The sequence below is a fragment of the Oculina patagonica genome, chromosome 1 (genome assembly GCF_052425735.1).
Source record: "Oculina patagonica isolate OP01 chromosome 1, crgOcupat, whole genome shotgun sequence".
Taxonomy (NCBI): domain Eukaryota; kingdom Metazoa; phylum Cnidaria; class Anthozoa; order Scleractinia; family Oculinidae; genus Oculina; species Oculina patagonica.
In genome coordinates, this window is record NC_135758.1 from 21,526,099 (window position 1) to 21,547,269 (window position 21,171).

Consider the following 21,171-nt stretch of genomic DNA (forward strand, 5'->3'; position numbering starts at 1 on the left):
CTCTATCTAGCCAAAAGATTTGAACTGCTAGCAGATCCTTTTATAATACTTTCATATCGTTGTAAGTGACAGTTAATTTCACCATAAAAGTTGTAACAAATTGAAGTGTGAGAAACCATTGTAAGTTGTTTAGTTACGCTATTAAATCTGCCAAGTATAAAAGGAGCGACAAAAATTATCATTTCCCTTGTAGCAGAACGCCCTGGTCACAAACTCTGTCATAAGTGGCGCAACAGGAAAGAAAAAAATCCTAACTAAGCCCTTTTGAATTCTTCTGAATTACTTTAATGAAAAGTAGACAAAGCACGTACATTTGCCTGGTTCTGAATTTCAGCTGAAGAACACTTAACAGCACAGCCACTCGCGATATTGGTATAAAACAAGTAAACGTTTCCTTTCCATTTACATTTGGCATGTGACATCTATCTTTTTCGTGTATTTTAAAATGATTAGATTATTTAAAATACAGGAAATCGTGAAGCTGTCAGCGGGTATTGTGACAAGCAGTGTCACGCAATTATTTACATTTTTTCTGATTTACGGCAAAACTAGTGATAAACAAAGGCCAAAGCGGGCCACTAAAAACCTTTCCCCCAGAGATTTTTTTGAATATACTATTAGATTAATGTCTAGTTAACCCATAAAAATTGTTTTTACGATATTTTAGGTTATCGCACATAGAAAAAAATGGCAGAGTTTTACTGCATAATTTCGCTCGCTACTCATTTGCAAATTTTGCCTTTGGATTTATCCCCGTTTCAGGCTAAAAATAAATCTCGATTTGTTTTATTTTTCGCTCAGTCATACACGAAATACCTAAAGACATTATAAATGTTATTGAAATATCAATAAACAGCTGCAGTATAACGCACGAGGCGATCAAACTTTCAATAAAAGCAGTCAAACCGGAAGCTGTTTTTGGGCCCAATTTGGGGCAAAATCTTTTTTTGCATATTTCTACGAAAGAAAGCTATATTAGGAAAAACTAACTGCAGTCCGTTTAGTTTCTCACTAGGGCCTATCTATGGGCAAAATATGAGCGAAATCGATTTTTCCAATTTGTATCAGAGAAAGGCGATATTAGTCGATTTTTGGAGAAAGCCGCACTTAATCGTTTTAAACCTTGCTACCTTCGAGCGCTGAACCCCTTACGTTCTTAATTGGTTATGTGACGTAAGATTTGGGCTACTCACGTTTTTGAATGTTATATAACGTTTGTACATTTGACAAGTCACGTTTTTTCTACAAGAACGGAAGTGCTGAAGCACAACTATAGAGTGACACTTTACAAGTCACGTGCTTTGATCACCCACAGCGGAAAGTATTCCCTTGAGTAATTAAAACAGTCCCTTGAGAGTTAACAAGAATGTGATTCCTTCCAGTTCTCCTTCTTTCTGCTTGTAAACAAGCAAAAAAAGTCGAAAATCACGTTTTGGGAACAAACCATTGTGAACGTATTTCCTATGTTGATCAGTAAAAATCCTTACTACGACATGAGGCTTGTTATCAAGTTCGTAAGTACGTTAATACTGCAAGGTTTATAACCTCAGAGAATTATTATCAAGTGTGTTTTGTTTTATTAGCGGTTTATACTCTAACGTCTTGGTATAGGAGATCAAAATTAAGGCAAATTCCTGTTATTCTCTAATTGCTTGGCACAGATTAGTACGCGCACAAACGAAAAACCAAGAAAAAATGATACTGAAACGGTCAGGAAATGTATACAAACATTGAATTGAATAACAAAACAACGAATATAGCATTTTCAAGCATCTAAATTCACCCAAAACGCTGGTGAGGGTGGAGGTAATTGGAGTAGGAAAGCTCGATGGGATGGGGTGGAGTAAAAGACTGCAGGAGAGGGGAGGGAGGGGAAGGATGGGAGTAGAAATGGAGGGACAGGTGGGGTGAAAGGCTAAGAAGAGGGAAAGGGAGGGAGAATTAAAATCTATTCTTGGTTATATCACGCAACTTTTGACTTTTGTTGTTTTCTCACAAGAACAAAGTTTAAGGTGGGGTTCTACCTGAATTTGAATGAATTTTTAAGAGATTTGAAGAAGGGATTGAAGAAAAAAATGAAAACACCACCAAACAGTTGACCCCCTCGAAAGCGCACTACAGGTTGTCAGGGGACTGTTTGGTGTCCGTCGACCAATTTTTTACTTCAAATTCAAATATTTCTTATTAATTTGTCTAAATTTTACTAACCCTTTGAGAAAATCTATCGCCTCCCCGACATCCCCCCAAATCGCCCAAAATTAACAAAATACTGCAAAACATAGATATATGAGATAAGTAAAGCTTTTCTGGATTTCTTAAAACGCAGCTCAAATGGTTTTCAGTATTTTCCAGCTCTTATACTTTGGGTCAATACTACTATTCTTCATACGTATAAGCATAGATAAACTCAATCGTTTATTTTTACATGTCAGTGTGCGAAATATATTTATAAATTGAGAACATTATGTTATTAAGTAATAATGCAATCTTGAAAACATTCCAGATATTATGTTCTACCAGGGTTCTACACACTAATACAGCTCATGCAGGCTGTGACTTACGCAAACCTCCCACTGAGTGTTTCTAAAGTGACTGTTTTTCCAGTGATTTTTACTGTACTGTACCCCGCCTTTCAAGTCAAAGCAGATAGTTAATTATTAACCGCCCGATTTTAAGCTTCTCAAGCTTCTTGTTTTTTATAAGTTTCCCCTATATTATTGCAATTGAAATGTTTTGAAACTTTTTGCAGCTTGCACATTCGGAATAAAAGTCAGCAGTGTACGTCATATCCTTTTCGTACAAAGTACGCTCAAAGTCCATTTACCCATTTGGGAACTACGCTTTTTAAATATCAATGAAATAAAAACATATTCCTGTTAATGGACTGTTACTAGCTTGTAACGAAGAAAACAGCTAGGGAAGTTGCCCCTCGTTTTAGGCTCTCTTTTATTTCTATAAGAATATTGTTTTGTTTTTTTTCGGCCCAGGATGAATATTCCTATTTTTGTGCCGATGCTAGGCTGAGCAAATTCTTGTGAATATTCTTAAATTGCAGCCCGTGACATTTACCATATACGTATTTCACGTATTTCTTGTACCGTTCATCGAACTGTCATTAGCAGCGAACATTTGGCTAATGAGGTTTTTTTTTTTTTTTTCTAGTTTTGCCTTTTAGAGAATGAAAAAAATTTATGCGTTTAGTTAAAACATATAATTGTATTGTATTTATAAATTTTCAACACAAAGTTATATTCTTTTCAAAATCTTAGCGTCGGGTTTATTCTTAAAACATTCCCAAAAATTTCGCAAATTTCAGCCTCAGTATCCTTATAAAATAAATTCTTAAAAAAAATAGTGTACTAGAATTTAAAATCAAACGAAGTCCTATAATTTATATTCCACTTTAAAGGTTTTTTACTGATATAAATGTAGGTAAACATAGTTTTAATAATCAGCTGAAAGCACTTAACTTAAACACGTATAGTAAATTTAAAACTGAATTAGCAACTTCACAACATGAAAAAGGCAAAAGTGACGGGAACTGCGTATGCGTTCATTTCAGGTGATGACAAAGAAAGGATTCGCCGAAATATGGAATCATCACGAGACAGTCAACAACCTGAAGATAATGGCATTGTAAACAAAAAAGAGAACGGTACTTCAGCTTCGCCTCCAGAGTCGCCATCATTAACAACTCCTTTGCCAACTTTGAATAATGAAGACGTAAATATCACGATGGACTGCCAAGATTACTGGCTTTCCTGCAGAGGACGGTGCACACGAGAGAGATAACTGGGAGGAACAGAGGAAAGGCTTCAGTGTTTCTGTGACAGCAGCTGTAAGATGTTTCAAGACTGTCGTGCGGACTTTGACCAGTTCTGTTCCTCATCCGGGACTGCATCTAACAAAGTAAGAACCCGGATTATGAGCAATGGAAATGTGTGGAGAGTGAATCATTGACCGAAGCGCTTGGCGTGTGGATGATTGCTTCGTGTCCTAGCAACTGGACTGAAGAGGATATTGACTACCGCTGTATCAGTAACCCTGTAACACTTTCTCATAATAATCACAAAGACAACTTGCCTGTTATCGACCGCAAAGGAAATACGTATGAAAACCATTACTGTGCACAGTGTCACGGATTAAATCTTAGTGGCCTTTTATTTTATAATTTGATATTCAACTGTGATGTTCCAGCACCAAAAGATTATCAAAGTGACCAAATATTGAAGTTCTTATTTACGTTCTGTGACAAAGTTTACTGGCAGTCTCCCAAAGACGCTGCTCGCAGATATTGCCACAGACTCGTTCCTAAAGATGAGTGTTAGGACTGCTTTCCTCCAACAAAAGTGCAGCAAAAAAAAATGTCTTGCGGGACCTTTAAGGGTAGTTTATGTTAACGATATTGCGATGCAACAGAATTTTTTCAATCCATATTGTGCACTCGCCATTAACGCAACAAACATTGTATGTGGACTAGGACAGCCTGGCCCTGAGGAACCTGGACCACTCCCAAAGCCCTTTTCTCTTGTTATGGATGTGGACTTTTCAGGTGACCAACCCGACAAAGAGACTTTCAAAGTTCGTAAACACAAAGTCGTTTGCCTGGAAGGATATGTCTACGACTTTCATCTTCAAATGTGTCGCCCCGGCATTGCACCATCTGACTTCAATTCCCTTGGTGAAAAACTATTCAGCGTCAGTGTATGGATGCAGTCCAATACATCCTCTTTGTTAATTCCATTAGTAACCGAGATCAACTTTAAAGAAGCCATAATGAATAATTTTAACATAAGTTAAACACTGCTTTCAGTAATATCTATTGGAAATCCCTTTGGTCCTGTCTCAACTGTGGTTTTCAACATAAAAATAAACCCCACAATACAGAAAAACCTCTCTGTGGAAACAATCCAAACTGCAATGAGCTCTCTTTACATGGTGCTAAACAAAGCGAATTTTACTGTCTTTAAAGTGGCTGTAAAGCGTTTCAATTGCGCTTTGATTGAGAATTACAATCCATACCAATATACTTTCAAAGGAAACGCAGTAAAAATCAGGGATACAGGAGAAATATTTCAAGAGGCTGTCTATTACACGAACGAAACGGAATGGATAAACGGGTCTCTAGTTCCTATCGGTATCCTCACAGTTTGCAAACAATCACAGGTAAACTGTTCTGGTGTTTTAGTCGGGTTAAATGAAAACGAGTACGATATCTTATCAAATGGTTCACTGTACAGAAACATTTCACGAGAAGTCTTTGAGCCAGGAAGATTTCTCTTAATCAATGACACTGTCTTGGTTTGTACAAATTTTTCTTTCGTTTACGAAAGTGGCCGTAAAACAAACGAGAATAACATTGTATTGGCTTTGGTAACCTTCATCGGGCTCTCTGTGTCAATTATCAGCTTTGGTGCAGTCTTAGTGACTTTTGACTTTTTTGGGAATTTCTAACCTTCGTTTTTTTTTCTTTTTGCGCATTTACTGGCTGATTGGCTCTACCTTGCAACTGGGTACGTTGAGGCTCAAGTTGCATGTACAATTATTGCCATTCTGTTGCATTATTTTTTCCTAGTTTCTATCATGTGGATGTCGATCATGGCCTTTGAAATGTGGCTGGTATTTTCCAAAATCCGCATCCAACACACAAATCCAAGAAGAAGAAAAATATGTTTAAATTTAGTACGTAGGATTTTGATTGGTTGGCTTCCTGCCTTGGCTTTTGTTGTCGTGTGTGTTGTTCTAGACCAGTCCAACGTGGTTGCTTTTCACTATGGAGGTATTAAGGGGTGTTGGATTAACAACTCTTCTGCAAATTTGTACTTTTTTGTTTTGCCAGTTGCTGTTTCCATAACCTTTAATACAGTATTCTTCGTCTTGACTGTAAGAGCTATCAGGATAACGGACAATCAATCACGAAGAGCAACTTTTCAAATAAAGAATCGCACTAATGCCATCGTGTTTCTCAAGATCTTCACCTTGATGGGCTTTACTTGGATATTTGGGATTTTGAAGGCTCTTGTGTCAAAGTATTTTGAATATCCGTTTATCATATTCACCACTCTTCAGGGATTATACGTAGCAATAGCATTTGTGTTTACATCGAGAGTCAAGAAAATGTACTGCACGCTTCTGTCCATCGAGAACAACTCAGCTAATGGACTACAAAATACCTTGCGAACCAGAAGGGAATTCGTTCCTCCTGTCGTCCTGCTTAGCCACGTTGAAAAAAATGACAAATAAAAAATATATATGTAGAGAGAGATAAAGGGCGACATTTGTGCCTGGCTTAACTTGTAAGGTTGTGTATAGTATGCGTATTGGGGACTTAACTCGTAAACACATATTTCTTCCTCAGATACAATCGGACAAGTGCAATAAAGTATTTGTATTAATTTACGAATAAGAAAAAATAGAGAAGAATGTTACAGAATAGTCTTTCAGATGCACAGTTTCAAATATCAGTTTTTAACATTGACTGACCTCAGCTTTAAAATGTGTTAATAGGAAAATGAGGCAAATGGGGCAAAACTGAGTATAAAATAAATACCGGCAGAACTAGAATAGAAATAGAATAGTCGTGTGTACAGCGAGCGCTAGCAACTCTGTTACCAGTCGACAAAAAAGCAGTGAAAATAAAAATTAACAATCAAAGTGAAAACTTAAATGACATATATATCAGGTGTGCATGGGTATGAAGACATTTATCGATAACCAGAATACAATTCAGAATCGGTTGAGGCAAGTGATATAATACAACAGGCAAGAAACTTTATTTGTATTGAGATCTAGTTTTCTTTATGTTGTTATAAATGACAGCATTTATATCACTCGCATATAGTAAATTACACAAAATAACTCATGTTTTAAGTCTTACTCTCTTATGTTTAAGTTAGGAAGAAATACTGAGCAAAGCTCTTTTTACATGTAACATTGGTCAGCGCTGTTTAAGCTTTAGATAAAAATAACGGCAGCTTCAAAAATGTAAACAGGAGCAAAGATTGTGAATTATATCAAAACAGACAATTTGAAATCATCATTGTTGGTCTCACATTAAATACGGTAATTCATAAAGTGATAGCAGTTTCTGTAAATCTTATTTAAAGGTATGTATCCCAGACTCCCTCGGTGCACCAGGCTTCTTCCAGTAGTTCTCGAATGTTGGACGCGTTGGGCCTGTTCTGTACTGTCTCTTCGAAACAGAGGTTCATTATTTCGTGCAGCTTAAGGGAAAAAACAACATAGAATCAGTAATTAGTAATTAGTAATTAGGGCATGCTTGTTTAGTGCCGAATAAATGTTCCATCAAACTGACGTATTTAAGGGTGTAATAAGTAGTTCGTTTTAAAGCTGGTAGAGTTTTAAATGCATAGCAATTCATCATTTTATTGTGAGGGAAGAAAATAAAGTATAAGTGAAATTAAAATAAAAAAATGGAAAAGCCAAGGAGGAAAATATTTTGTAACAACTACCCGTTGTTTTGTTATTGATCATAACAGTACTTACGCAATTAGCGTTGAAAGTGAGCTTTTTGTTAAAATGTTATCTTCTATATATATATTTTTCAAACTAATTATTTTTTCATGGCTTAAAAAAAAAACAAATAAAGTTCAGTTTAGTTCAGTAATTAAGCTTTTTGGCTATGCTGTAATCCTACATTGCGTCCTTTGTTAGTCTTTTAAAAACAGAGTTGTACTGCAAAATATTATTTGGCTACAAATTAAAGTCTACATTGGACCAAAGTTCCGTCTTATAGTCGTCTCCGAAGATTTCCTTCGCTGTAACAGATCCCGCGCCTTTCCGCAACCAGCGGGTATCCCTCGGGTTTGCAGTGCCGTCCCGAAGTTTAGAAAAGTGTTGCTTCGGCCTAAAAGCCTGTTACCGCATTATGTCAGAGACTATGACCACATATATAGTCATGCACTTCTTCTGACACACACTGGCATATACTTGCCTTGACGTATTCACAAGAGCCATGACAATTTCCTAATAAGGTAGCAAGCAACTGTCCAAATTGTTCAATATCGTTGCCATTGCTGCTCTGTTCATCAGCCGCCCAGTTGGTATACGCGCCAGCTTCATGCAGCTTGGACAATCGAGAAAATCCACCCAAGACTGCTATTATCGGGGGAAGCTATAGGAACGGCAATGATCGAGTGAGATAATGTTTTCAAACGCAAGAAAAAAAAAATGAATTATAGCAATAGACCCATTCCAATAATGACCACTGTTATTTTTTTTACCCAAAAGAGACATTTTTCAACAGAATTTAATCCCCATACATGTCAAGGAAAGATCAATTTAAAATGAGACATTACAGGGACAAATACATATTTTCAAAAGCATAAAAACGAGGCTATACATGCCAGGGTGGCTTTTTCCATACCAATCTCTTAATGAGTCACACCTTTGCAGGCCTTACACAAAAAACGCCAAAACCTCTCGGAATAGCATATTATGCCGTTTATTTTTTAAGTGCCACTGTACAAGTTATAAGGCACTTGACCAGACAACAGAAATAGTACTTCACTTTGTGAAGAAATGGAGAAATTCCAACAATTTCTTTTCAAATATCACACTCAAACGATTCATGAAATAGAAAGCAAGAATAAATCCGAGACTAGTGGCAAAAATGGACCCAATAGGAGTGTACGTTGTTTCACTTACTCTTGGGCATTGACCAATCAAAATGTTGTTTGTTGTGATATTGTTATGGAGTATTCCATGATCTTGTAATCGTTCAATAGCACTGATGACGTCACATGCTATGGCGCACACTCCATCGCAGTCAAGAACAGTTCCTTTCTCGCAAAGGAAATCTTCCAAAGTTGAACTCGACACAAACTCATAGCAAATCAGGCTAAAAAAGGAAAACCGAAATAAATTAGTTGGTACTTATATTAAAGGGCCTAGATATATATAGTGTATCGTTTTTTGAGCTATCTTCTTCTTAAAGTCAGTTCATGCTAAATATTGCATAACTCAGGCTTTTGAAGCATAAACATAAAATGACTAGGAGTACTGCTACCTCTCCAGGAGGGGATGCTAGTCCATTAATGGTTACCCCCTCCCCCCTCCTCCCCAGCACTTTTGCGCTAACAGTTTTTCAATACCCACTAACGAGTGAAGAGAAGTTTCTTAACTTGCTTAAGAACACAGCACAAAGACCAAGAATAGCGCTTGAACCAGGACCGCTCGATACAAAGCTACTCCAGCAAACTAACCATTATGCCACCCACCCCCTCCCCCCCCCCCCCCCCTTCATCACTCCTAACAAACTTTATGGAATAAAGAAAGTTCCTAAGCTGAGAAGTAACATTAAAAAAACAATAATTGAATGAAGAAGTGCTTGATAATTAATAACAGTAACAACTTATTGAGTCCCAATACGTGAAACAGTCTCCCCTTGCATGTAGGTAGAGTTTTAAGATTATTATTATTTGTTGCATTTACGTTTTTTTTAGTGCTATGTTAAAGTAAACCTGATCCAATATCTTCGTTTAAACTCTTGAGACTGCATTTGAGCCAAACGATATAATGTATTCCTGCTACATTACGCTTAACTGACATCACGCTCATCAAATGAATGGTATACATTAAAAGAACTTACAAACTGTTTGAGTTTAAAGCCCGAATCCTCTGTTTTCCATGTTCAATACTTTGATCACAAGCTGAAGAATAACAACAACAGATATATACACGAATGTACTTATTAACGGAATTTATGAAAATAAACTTACAAATCAGTGCAAAAGGATTCACACTACATACACCTGCAACCTCCTCTTGCCTTCCGTAAACAGTGCAGTTTAGATTGAAAGTGTTCGGTTAATCAAAGCATGGTCTGCCTCTAAATAAAGAGCTAGTCTTAGCCACCACCTTGCGGTTGGGCGGGAATACCAGTCTGAACAATAATATGAATGTTAAATTTAAATAGACAATTATTATGTTATAGGATGGCTGCCTACTTTTGGAGTGCCAGCGATAGTGAAGTAGATTGGCATGTGGATCTTCACCACAAGACAGGCCCTGTACTATGTCAGCCTCTCGACTCCAATCCTCTTTCAATTCCTTTCCAAAGTATTTCAGTAACACCATACTTAGCGTTTTTCCTTCCTCGCACCAGGCCGTAACATAACCCTGAAACAACAGCGAATACAGGAGGATCTCAATGGGGTTACCCGGTAGCCAAAAATTTTGCCGTAAGGGGTGAAAATTGAAAAATTGTAACCGTTAGCCGTAAAAAATGTTAACCGTAAAAAATTCTAGTTACGAACTGTTTCTCTATATCTGCAACCTACAGAATCATCCCAAGACTTTAAATATGTTGTAAAACAACGGCGATTACAACTTTTAACTTTTTAGAACAATGGAAATTAATGTTTAAATTTTCAGAAACAACGGAAATTAATTTATAACACTGTACTTCTGTTAACCTTAACTAAAAGAAATTAACCGTTAGCCGTAAAAGCCCTTATACAGAGAAAAACAAGTCAACACCGTAAGGCCGCTTTGCCTCGTTACATGTATCGCATTTAAGTGTGTAGTATAGCTGAGTATTTTACGTCTTATATTATACAAAGAACAGTATTCGTCCAAGCACTTACTGTTGAACGTTCCCCTGCAGTTCCATCTTCCATAATATTAACTTTTTCAATCAGCTTGAGTTTAGCATGCACTTGTTTATTCTCTCGTGCCAGTGTTCCCGCCGCTTTTGGTGATGGCAAAGGACTGGAGAGGACGGTGGAAACTAAAGTGTTGTCAGCATGGGTTTTCAGCCAATCCCCAGACTGGTTTTCAGCTAAAAATAGTTTAAGAAAATGAGGAGTTATTACAAAAAAAAAACCGATATAGAACAGGCTTGACACACTTTCAAAGGATTGCCCGCAAACAAGTGTTCTATATTTTCTCTCGGCGAAATTAGTTAATTATACAATATCGATGCCAACACCGGGCACAACCAAGCACCGGCATTAGTTGGCAATTAGAGTGTAAACTGAAATCAGACGTTTTTATTATTAATTGATAAGTAGGGAGGGAGAGCATGATCTCAGGTTAATTGAAATGTTGATTACTGGCACTTGTGTGTGTATTACAGTGACTTCTGCTCAGTAGCTTTTTATTGAAGTACGCGCAAGAGTATGACAGCTTAATTTGCTCAACCCTAATAGGGCTGCATAAAATGCAGAAAATACCTGCTTTCCAGGGTTTATGGGGAAGAAGGGCAGCTACTTGCGTTAACTTTATTTATCGCAGCTTCCTTTTATTTTCAGTTCTGAGAATTGGTTGTACTCACCTGTTGCACGGCTGTTTACCGTCTTCATAACAAACCCAGTGACGTTTTTCCGCTTCCGACTCAAGCTTCGTTTAGTTCTCTCGGTGGAAAACGTGTACAATATTGGATTAAGGGAAGAGTTGAGTGGAAGAACAAACACTGCTATCCACACGTAAGCAATTTTCTTCGGATCATCAAAATTTCCAGTCAGAGACAAAATGTTGATGATAATTATGGGCATCCAACAGCAGAAGTCTGTCATCACAATGAAGACAAGCCGCTTGGCCATGGCGGATTCCTTGTTTAAATTTGTCGATCTTACGGCGCGAGTGACGCGCTTCACCGTCCAGAACATTGTGATGTACGCGACGAGAATGAACGTGAAAGATATGAAGTTCATACCGACAAAAAAAGCGACAGAATATTCCCAGCCGGCAGCCGGTGTCCCTTCAGACAGCTGGAGAGGAAGGCAAACGGCGGAGCGGCCGTAGAAACCAAAATTTCCGCCCTTGTCGTAAAAGTAATCTAGACCTGTGATGGGAATCACTGATATAACTACACCAAATATCCATACCCCAATGCACGCCAAAACTGCGGATTTGTAAGTCAGGCGCTTGAACTTGAAAGGGAAGACGATGCAAAGAAATCTGTCCATGGTGATGATGGTTAGAGTCAGAACGGATACTTCACTGGAGAGCATGGAAAGAACTCCAACAATTTGACAACCCACACCAGATCTCCATTCGATGTCATGTTTAAAATATTCCCCTCGCCACCTCACATCCATGATTGCGATTGTCAGTAGATAGACGCCCATCAACAGATCGGCGACTGCCAGGTTTTTCAGCAAGAACGAATGAACCCTGTTCTCTTCCTTGTCAATGATCCGCCAAATTATGACAAGGAGGTTGCCAAGAGAAGCAAGGATTCCCAGAATCCAAATACAGATCTGAAGAGTTTTGTTCTTCATTAGATCGTCGCAGCTTGAGAATTCATCGATTGGGGATTCACATTCAACTCCTTCAATTGCTTTCTTGGCGTAGCAGCAGAGAATAAAGCGATCGAGTTTCCTGTGTGGGTATTGCAAGAAAGATTAACTCATTTTTATGCTCTGATCATGAGTTCCAACTCAAAATACCAAATATTCTAACTTTTTTACATGCATGTATTTCACTGTTGGTTAATTATGACAGTTTTTTGCCGTAATAATCAACACAATCTAACATCAGTAATTCTGCAGCTGGATCTGCTGACACTACAAACTCGAACTGGACTATTCTCTTGATGTACAACGGACTTAAAGATTATTTCAGTACATAGGCGTACGAGGGGGGGGGGGGGGGCTGCAGCCCCCCCAGTGCTTTTCGGGCAAAATGCTAAGAATTCGGCAACAAGCCAGAGAAAAAATAGAAGATAAGCGGAAAATCTCACATTACATTAAAATTTTCAAGAAAAAGTATTATTCTTGTCCCCTTCTACTCTTTCCCCGCCATTCTCATTTTTCCGCAATTCTCACCCCCATTATTCAGTAGAAATCAGCCACGTTTGCGCGCATGACCAGTTAGACTGAAAAAAAGCTGCGAACGGTACATTAGCTGACTCAAATGGTAGTTCTCAGGGCACCCTTTTCAACCCGGAATGTTCCACACGCTTGTAGCTCGGGATAATGCCTCAAATTGCTGAAGAGTGGATAAAAAAATTCCCAAAGAAAAGGACAGTGAGATGACAGTGCACGCCCGAGAACATCGAGGCAAAATTTACACAACTATTTCAACGCACGTTTTTTTTCCATTTCATATTCCCATTGCTTTCAACCTACGCCCTCGGGCAATAAGGTCTCCGCCCCCCCCCCCCCCCCCCCCCAGGTCCGATGGTGTCCGTACGCCTATGATCAATGTAAGACCGAAACAAAGCTGTTACAAATGCAAGGAAGATGTTTGACTAAATGTTAGGTAACGTCAGAGCAGCCAGAACGCTTCAACTTCAAGTGGGGGACACTGGCTCCTCCAAAATCTACATGCACTAGAACGAATAAATAAAATTGAAGAAAAGGACTTGGGGGGCACGCCAAGAATCATAAAGAGCACGTTCAAGCAAGCAGGCAAGTTTACACAACTCTCACGTTTCTGCTATTTCGGCTTTAACGCAGCAAACGGGCAGGCCCGCCCCCCAGGTCCGAGGTGCCCGTACGCCTATGTTTCGGTATTTGGACTGAAAAAAAATTATTCATTGAATCAGTTGGCGTCTTCAAATAAAAATAATTAAAATCACTCACAGATATTTAAGGTTCTTCAATTCACTAAAGGCATCTGAGGGTACTTTAGAGAGTTTGTTTCCGTCAAGGTACCTATGTTGAAAAAATAACGGGAGAATTTGCAGGTAAGTTAGTAAAACGTTTCTTACTTGTTCTTTGGACAATATCGTTATCGGCACATTTCATTAGTTCTACATTTCCCTGCTTAAGCTCAGCCGCATCAAGTTTACGAACACGATTCTATTGATCGTCGGAGGCCCAGCGGCAGTTAGTTTTGGCGGGGAGAAAGTCTATACGGGCGAAAAAAAAATCGGCAAGGAAGGTCTCCGAGGATGGATTTTATTGAATTGGTACCACTGACTTTCAATCATCCCGTAAGTTAAACATAGCGGAAACGTTAAAATGCTCGTTTGCCCTCTTCCACGAAAGTCTTGGAGCTACAAAAAAAGACGAACCTAAACCGACATTTACGAATTTGTTATTTACTCCTTGAAGCTTATTGTTCTCTACTAAAACTTTGAACGAGAATTTATCAGAATATTTTATTTTTCCTGTGGCATCACAGGCACATACTTACAAGTATTCCAAAGACATCAATCCTTCAAAAGTCTCCTTAGTAACTGTTGACAGTACGTTGCTGCTAAGATTCCTAACGAAACGAGAGTATAAACAATGATGACAACACATAGAAAGCAGTTGCAAACAATTTTTTTCTTTCGAGTTTCCCTTGGTATATCTGATTAGAGGAAAATGAGAGCAGTACGTACAACAATGAACGGATATCGATCAGATGACATGGACACCTTGCCTTGTACGAAAAAGACAGGCGGCGCTACAACCTACATGACGTTCAGGATCACCTTCCGAAGAATTGGAGGCTTTATAGTATTCGTGAAAATCAACTCGCAACTTATACTCACAATAATTTCAGTCGTGAAAGCGCTCCAAATAGGCCGTCTGGTAATGTTGTGAGCTTGTTGTTCTGGAGGTATCTAGGTGACAATAAATAAATAGTTCACATATACTGATGAGATATCCAGAGCATTCGTGTGAAAGGGAAAGGTAGGCACATAATTAGAGCGATATGTACAGGATGCATGGCCCGGGAGTGGAGTCTGTTTCATATTTTCCCTCGAGTTAACAGTTATTCGCCGTTTGTCCTTACTTACGTCTTATGACTACCGCTAACCACTTACTTGCATTTATCGTACGTAATTTGAAAAAAAGTAAGAGTACTGGCTGTCTGGAATAACCATAGGGGCTAGTGGCGCCAGGCAGCCAGTTGACATTTTCTCTTTAATAACCATTAACGAATGATTCGGTAAAACTTGTTTAATGAACTTAGTCTTTGAATAAAACGACCAAGCAAATTAAATAATTACGAGCCTAAACTGAAAAGTCAAAATCACATATACTCACAAATGTGTCATGTTACTACTATTGCTAAGAACCCCATATTCCAACTCCTTTATTTGGTTTGAACGGAAGCTTCTGAAAAAAAATAAATAAAAAAAGCCACGTTCAAGCATATTCAGTTCATCGAAAGGAGAGCTGTGAAATTGAGTATAGAAATAAGAACTTACAAAACTTTTAAATGTGATAGTCCAACCAATAATCCACTAATTGCTTTGCGGAGAAGGTTCTTTCCCAAATCACTAAAATGAGAATAGTCAAAACGATTCATTTAGTAGTAGATAAAATATGAGCGCGAGATCTGTATGGGCGTTTACAATGGCGAGCCGATAGGCGAGCCATTGTAAACGGCCATACAGATCGGACGCGAATATTTTATTCTACTTGTGAAATGAAAACAATAAATTGAATGCAAAGTATTGTTATGCGAATCAGTAGACATCTGTATCAAAAGTTAATGAATACTAATTAGCTGAGCAGGAGTTTGTATCAAAAGTTAATGCTATTGTTTAATTTGTATTGGAGTTTACAGTTGTGTACATGTGGTCTGAACAGTGTGCTGGGATTGGTTTGCAACCTCATGAATAATTAATAAATTTTACAAAACTAAATAAAACAATGTATATCACGTCCAGCCTTCCACTCGTACGTCTTAAAAGAACTCTGGCTCTTATATTTTATTTTAAGATACTCACAGGACGCGTAAATTAGGAAGTCCAGTAAATGCTCCAACAGGAAGAGTACGGAAAAAGTTGGAATTCATTCTCCTGGATGTTCAAGAAGAAAAACGATTTCAACAAATACAAAGAGACGCGTTCTGTCAGTAAATAACCTATCTATTTAGGAAGGAGTAATCTGCAGTTGGACACAGGGGGGAAAGGCAACAATAGCTCGGAAATTCGGGTCATCGGTTTCTTTCCCTAACAGTTCAGCTAAAAAAATCCGAACAGAAAAGCTGTGTTAGTTTACACAAATTTTCCTTTAAAAGACCTTAACGATATGGGAAAACAGAACAACGACATCCCAAGACCATTGTTTAAAAATTCTTAATGTGTGCCCCTGTTAAAGTTATCTCGATGACGTAACTTGCAAGAAATCTACGTTAATTCAAGTAAGAAGAAACTATAGGAAATCGTTTCTTCATAATAGAGTAACGTTGGTTATTTGAGGACTTGCGAATCTAAATAGTAAGACCAAAACCTCACGCACAAACAACGTGTCAGAATTCCTTATTACTGTAAATGTTATTTCAAATATTCTATGTTATACTTACAGTGTATTGACCGACGATACATTTTGAAAACAGTCTTCATCCAAATGGAGGAGAATATTGAAACTCAAGTCACTGAAAAGAAGAAGTTAAGAAAATACATGTACAAACATTTCATTAACCTTACTGACAAGAACTTTGTTTTTGCTCGATTACATCCTAACTAGCATTTCAGCTGCATGTAAAATATTGCTTATATAACAAGATTACACACATATTCATCCTATCACATCTCAGTTACTTAAAAAATGTGTTAATGTGCTTTTCTACGGTTGTGTGAAAATTAGTCCAGGTAACGTCAAAATTTACATCATCCAGCGGTCTTAGTCTGTTTTATTTGAAACCAGATCGATTTCGCTTTTTTAATTACTCTAAAAGTAGTATTTTACTCACATATATTCCAGCTTCGTGAGGTCCGCGAAGTCCTTTTCCCGAAGTTGAGAGATCCGGTTTTGCTTAAAAAACCTTGTAAGCATGTAAAAATGAAAACAATTTAGAAATGTATTTACAAACATGCATCTTACAATTACGAATGTATGACTTCTGTTATACCTACCGTGCTTAGATTAACTAAATTAAATTAATCAAGGTATTCACTTCAACAAAATATTACTACAATAAATTAATCAAAACTGGTAGAAGAAAAATACTAGCCAAAATGACAACGTCTAACTTATTACATACACTGCTCCAGTGTTGAATGGAAGGTTTCTCGGCACAGTCTCCAAGTGTTCACCGGTCACTAGAATCTTCTCGCCAAATTCTTTGCATTCGCAGCTTGACGGGCATCCTTAAAAAAAATTCCATATCAGATTATAGTGACTTGGATTAGCACTTACAATGTTAGAAAAACATCCTTAAAGATAGATCGCAAACGGCCAAATGTTTATATTTTTAGCTGAAAAACGAGGCATTTTTAACTGACGATTTAAAAGTACGATAACTTTTAGATGGAATCATAAAATTCTGGCTAGGTTTAAAATGTGTTCTAGTGGATAAGAAATGGCCGAATATTAATAACTAAGTCTCTAAATGTTGAGCACTTTAATCCCCACTATCAATTTATAGAAGTGTGATACTTATCTTGAAAATGCTTTACCTTGTTGATGTGAACAAGAAGATTCTGTATTGTCAACAGCTGAAAAACAAAAGAATGCATCAATAATGTCGTCTTTGTAATCATCAGACATTCAAATTTTTAAATAAAGATTCTGTTAAATTTTGGTAAAAAAAGCGTTGGTAAATCTTTTATGAACCTTTTTTGTTCGCAGAATCGCTATATTTTTTGACACTTCACTGGTATTTTGACTCGCCCTACGGGCTCGTCCAAACTACTGCAAGTCTCATAAAATATACAGCGATACTGCAAACTAGAATATCTAAAAAAATACATAAGTATGTCATGGGCACTTTTAGTTTCTTAGTTTTTTAGTTTACGCATGTTTGAGACAACCGATTGGCTAGCCGCTAAACGACAACTAATCTGTACAGCTTCATTAGATAGAAATAACTTGAATCAAACCTGAATCCGAAGCCACCTCAGTTAGTTAGTTCATACACGTTCCCTGATAAGAAAACCCTCAGCAGTGTTCTTTCAACGGCCTTAGTTCTGAGCAATGTCTCCAGAGGATGTGGAAAACCCATCTTCTTGTTTTCTTGGACTAAGTTATTCTTATTCTAATTTTATAGCAATATTAACGTGAAACGTTAGTATAGCTATTGAAAGAACGCAAAAAACAGCACCTACCGCCAACAGAGTAATAAGAGGCCTTGAATCTTGCTTTGCGTAAGTTTCCATGACAACGAAGAACAATCGTGAAATGGTTTGACGAAGAAACGAAAACAAGAGGATACGTATAACCGCAGAATCTGCCAATGGCAGGCGCACTCTCATCACGTCCATCGAAAATCTGAAGAAAGCAGCTGTCGCAAGTGGGATGGTCCTTGAGTCGGAATTCCTGAAACTCCAGGTGAATGGTGTAACGAGATGGGACAGTGATGTGCCACGTGCAGAATATGTCATCGAGATAATATCCAGGAAATGATGGAGAGAAGAAATATCCTGACGTGTTGAATAAGTTCTCACTGCAAGCTGAGATAGAAAACTAAACAAAGTGAATAATATCTCCATACTCTAGCCATACGATGGCTCGAGTTCTGAGTAAGGAATGTGGGTTCATTTTCCCAAACAGCGGATGGTAATCAAGTCTAAAGATCACTCTCACTCCGACGATGAAACTCAGGGCCGTGACCGCTTTGAGGCAATCCAAAGCAGTTGTCCCAGTCATTATTATTTTCGTTTTTGTCCTCGTTTTTTTTGGAAGGCGTAAAGTAAATACCTTAACTTAATAATTTAACCATGGACATTGCCTCAGTCAAACCTTTTTTCTGGCTACGGCCCCGGATTTACTCAATTCCACCAACCAACACAGCTAGGTCATTTATTATCATTTTTTGATGTCACCAAGAGACAATTTTTGTTTGACATTCTAAATTGGGTACTACGTTTAACCTAGAATCAGTGATAGAGTGAGTGATTGTTCCTTAAGAACATGGTGCATCGTTATAATGACTCCACACTGACGAGAAAAAATTCAGAGTGCTCTCCTTATGTTTTGATTTAATAGTAATAAGAATCGCAAAATTCTACCAATGGCGCCTCAGCTCTAAAGACTTTTTGCAAAAACAGCACAATGTTTCCCTGATTAGTTAGTGTCACACTTATTACCTTGTTTGGCCGACGGTGGCTTGTGTTTGCAATTCCTCTCTCCGTCAATGTATAGTCCTGTCAATGCTATCAAGTCCTTTTTCTTTTCTGCCTCACCTTTTATCGATACCTATTGTGTTTAAAAAAACGTTGTCGCTACATGGTTGCACAGAAATCAGTTTTCAAAATTCAAAATTTCCTGACTTTTCCCTGATAGCAATAAAATTTCCCTTTATCAATACAAAATGCCGGACACAGTGACGGCCTTCAGCCTCTGCGTCCAATAAAAACATCGATGAGATCACAGTTAGCTGAAATGTTTCTTCCAGCTTTCAATGGTGTTAATTGAAGGTGTTATAATTTCAATTTTCCCTGACGTTTATTCAAAATGTAAATCCTATCAAAATAAAATTCTCTGACTTTTCTCTGATCTTTGTAATTTTTTACCCTACCATTTCCTGACCTGTGGCAAGGTTAGTTGTTGACACCGCACGTTCTATGATGAGAGGCCTAAAGTGGACGGTGGCAGGGGTACGACAAAGGCATACGCTACGAAGGACGTGGCTTGGAATGTGGGAGGAAAGGAAGGTGAAGGAACTACCTACATCTTAGTCTGGGAGCAAGTGTAATCCCGTGGGAATTTTTTGATGAAAGCAAGCCACTAGTCTAGAAATGTTAATTGGGACCTAGTAGACATGAAAAGTTTTGGTGGCAACTTTGCAACCTGCTCAGAAGGGAATTATGGGGGTTCGAAATTCTGACACCTGAAGACCAGCATGGAAACGAGGCTGGAATATAAAATCCTTTATAACTCGCGTGAAAATAGACCGTTACTCACCAAACTTGCCTACAATATGTCATTCTCTGCTCTCAATCGGTTTTTGCTGGAAATTTATTTATTTAGTGGTCACGTGACCAGGTAGCATGGAAACGAGGCTGAAATAGAAAATTCCTTATAACTCGCGTGAACATAGACCGTTACTCACCAAACTTGCCTACAATATGTTATTCTCTGCTCTAAATCTATTTTTACTTGATTTTTATTTAATAAGTGGTCACGTGACCTTGTAGAATGGAAACGAGGCTTGAATAGAATATTCCTTATAACTCACGTGATCACAGACCGTTACTTACGAAACTTGGCTACAATATGTTATATTCTGCTCTCAACTGATTTTTGCTGGATTTTTATTTAATTTAGTGGTCACGTGACCTTGTAGCATGAAAACGAGGCTGAAATACAACAGTCGTTATAATTTTCATATTTACCGACCGTTTATTACCAAACATGGCTGCATTATAACAATCAATGCTCCTGGTTGCTAAAAAGGAGCAAATTAATGAAATTGTCACATGAACAGATTAACAGGAAACGAGGCTTTCAAAATCCAGCAAATCTACTTAAGATTCATTGACTATTAGAAGAGAAGGAATAGCTCCATTTTCTTGGACGTCACTTTTTGGACTCTGCCACTGAGAAGTGGGCTACCTACTGCGGGATACCATACACCGCACTGCATTAGCCACCTTTGGGAGAAAGACCCTAAAGACACACGACTGGTTTGTAGCCAAGTCCGCCGAGATTACTCCTGTCATTGAAGCCAAGCGCACCGCTCTAGATAGCGGAGTACAACCGTTAACCAGCGAGAAAAACTTGCAGATTCTTCGGGCTGCCAGGAGCAAAGCTCAGCAAATTGCCAGAAACTGTGCCAGGGAGTATTGCTCAGAGCTCAGCAAAACAATCCAGACAGCAGCAATTACAGGGAACATCAGAGGGATGTATGATAGCATCAAGACAGCAATGGGACCAGTGCAGAACAAGACGGCTCCCCTGAAATCCACCACTGGGGAAGTCATCACAGACAAGGGGCAACAGATGGAGAGATCAGGTGGAACACTATTCTGACCTCTACTCCAGACAGAATGTTGTGACGACTGCAGCCCTCGATGTCATCGAGTGCCTGCTACAGAGGAAATTAACAAGGCTATCAACAGCTTGGCCTCAGGGAAAGCCCCAGGTAGTGACGGGATCCCCCCAACCTGATCAAGCACTTCGCAACTTCCCTACTCCTTCCTGTACTGGAAAGAAGGGGCTGTTCCACAAGACATGAGGGATGCCAAGATCGTCACCCTCTACAATAACAAAGGCGAGCGTAGCGACTGTAACAACTACACAGGGTTCTCGCTACTCAGCATCATGGGCACAGTCTTCGCTCGGGTCATCCTGGACCGCCTGCAGAAACTTTCCGAAC

At 38.4% G+C, this 21,171-nt stretch overlaps 1 protein-coding gene and 1 pseudogene across 1 annotated transcript in view; one reads left to right on the forward strand and one right to left on the reverse strand.

Moving 5' to 3' along the window:
- The first annotated feature begins 3,516 nt into the window (after positions 1-3,516).
- On the forward strand, positions 3,517-6,693 carry LOC144645605 (uncharacterized; annotated as a pseudogene).
- Positions 6,694-6,862: 169 nt separating this feature from the next.
- LOC144632659 (uncharacterized) overlaps positions 6,863-21,171 on the reverse strand; it is a 72,787-nt gene continuing 58,478 nt past the window's right edge. Inside the window, 19 exon segments of the mRNA XM_078491382.1 lie at positions 6,863-7,223; positions 7,955-8,134; positions 8,668-8,860; positions 9,611-9,671; positions 9,969-10,140; positions 10,608-10,801; positions 11,297-12,345; positions 13,551-13,622; positions 14,107-14,178; positions 14,450-14,521; positions 14,949-15,020; positions 15,113-15,184; positions 15,638-15,709; positions 16,216-16,287; positions 16,606-16,677; positions 16,897-17,002; positions 17,312-17,350; positions 17,960-18,304; positions 18,941-19,049. Of these exon segments, the coding sequence (XP_078347508.1) occupies positions 7,101-7,223; positions 7,955-8,134; positions 8,668-8,860; positions 9,611-9,671; positions 9,969-10,140; positions 10,608-10,801; positions 11,297-12,345; positions 13,551-13,622; positions 14,107-14,178; positions 14,450-14,521; positions 14,949-15,020; positions 15,113-15,184; positions 15,638-15,709; positions 16,216-16,287; positions 16,606-16,677; positions 16,897-17,002; positions 17,312-17,350; positions 17,960-18,304; positions 18,941-19,049 (3,147 nt within the window). The 3' untranslated portion in view covers positions 6,863-7,100.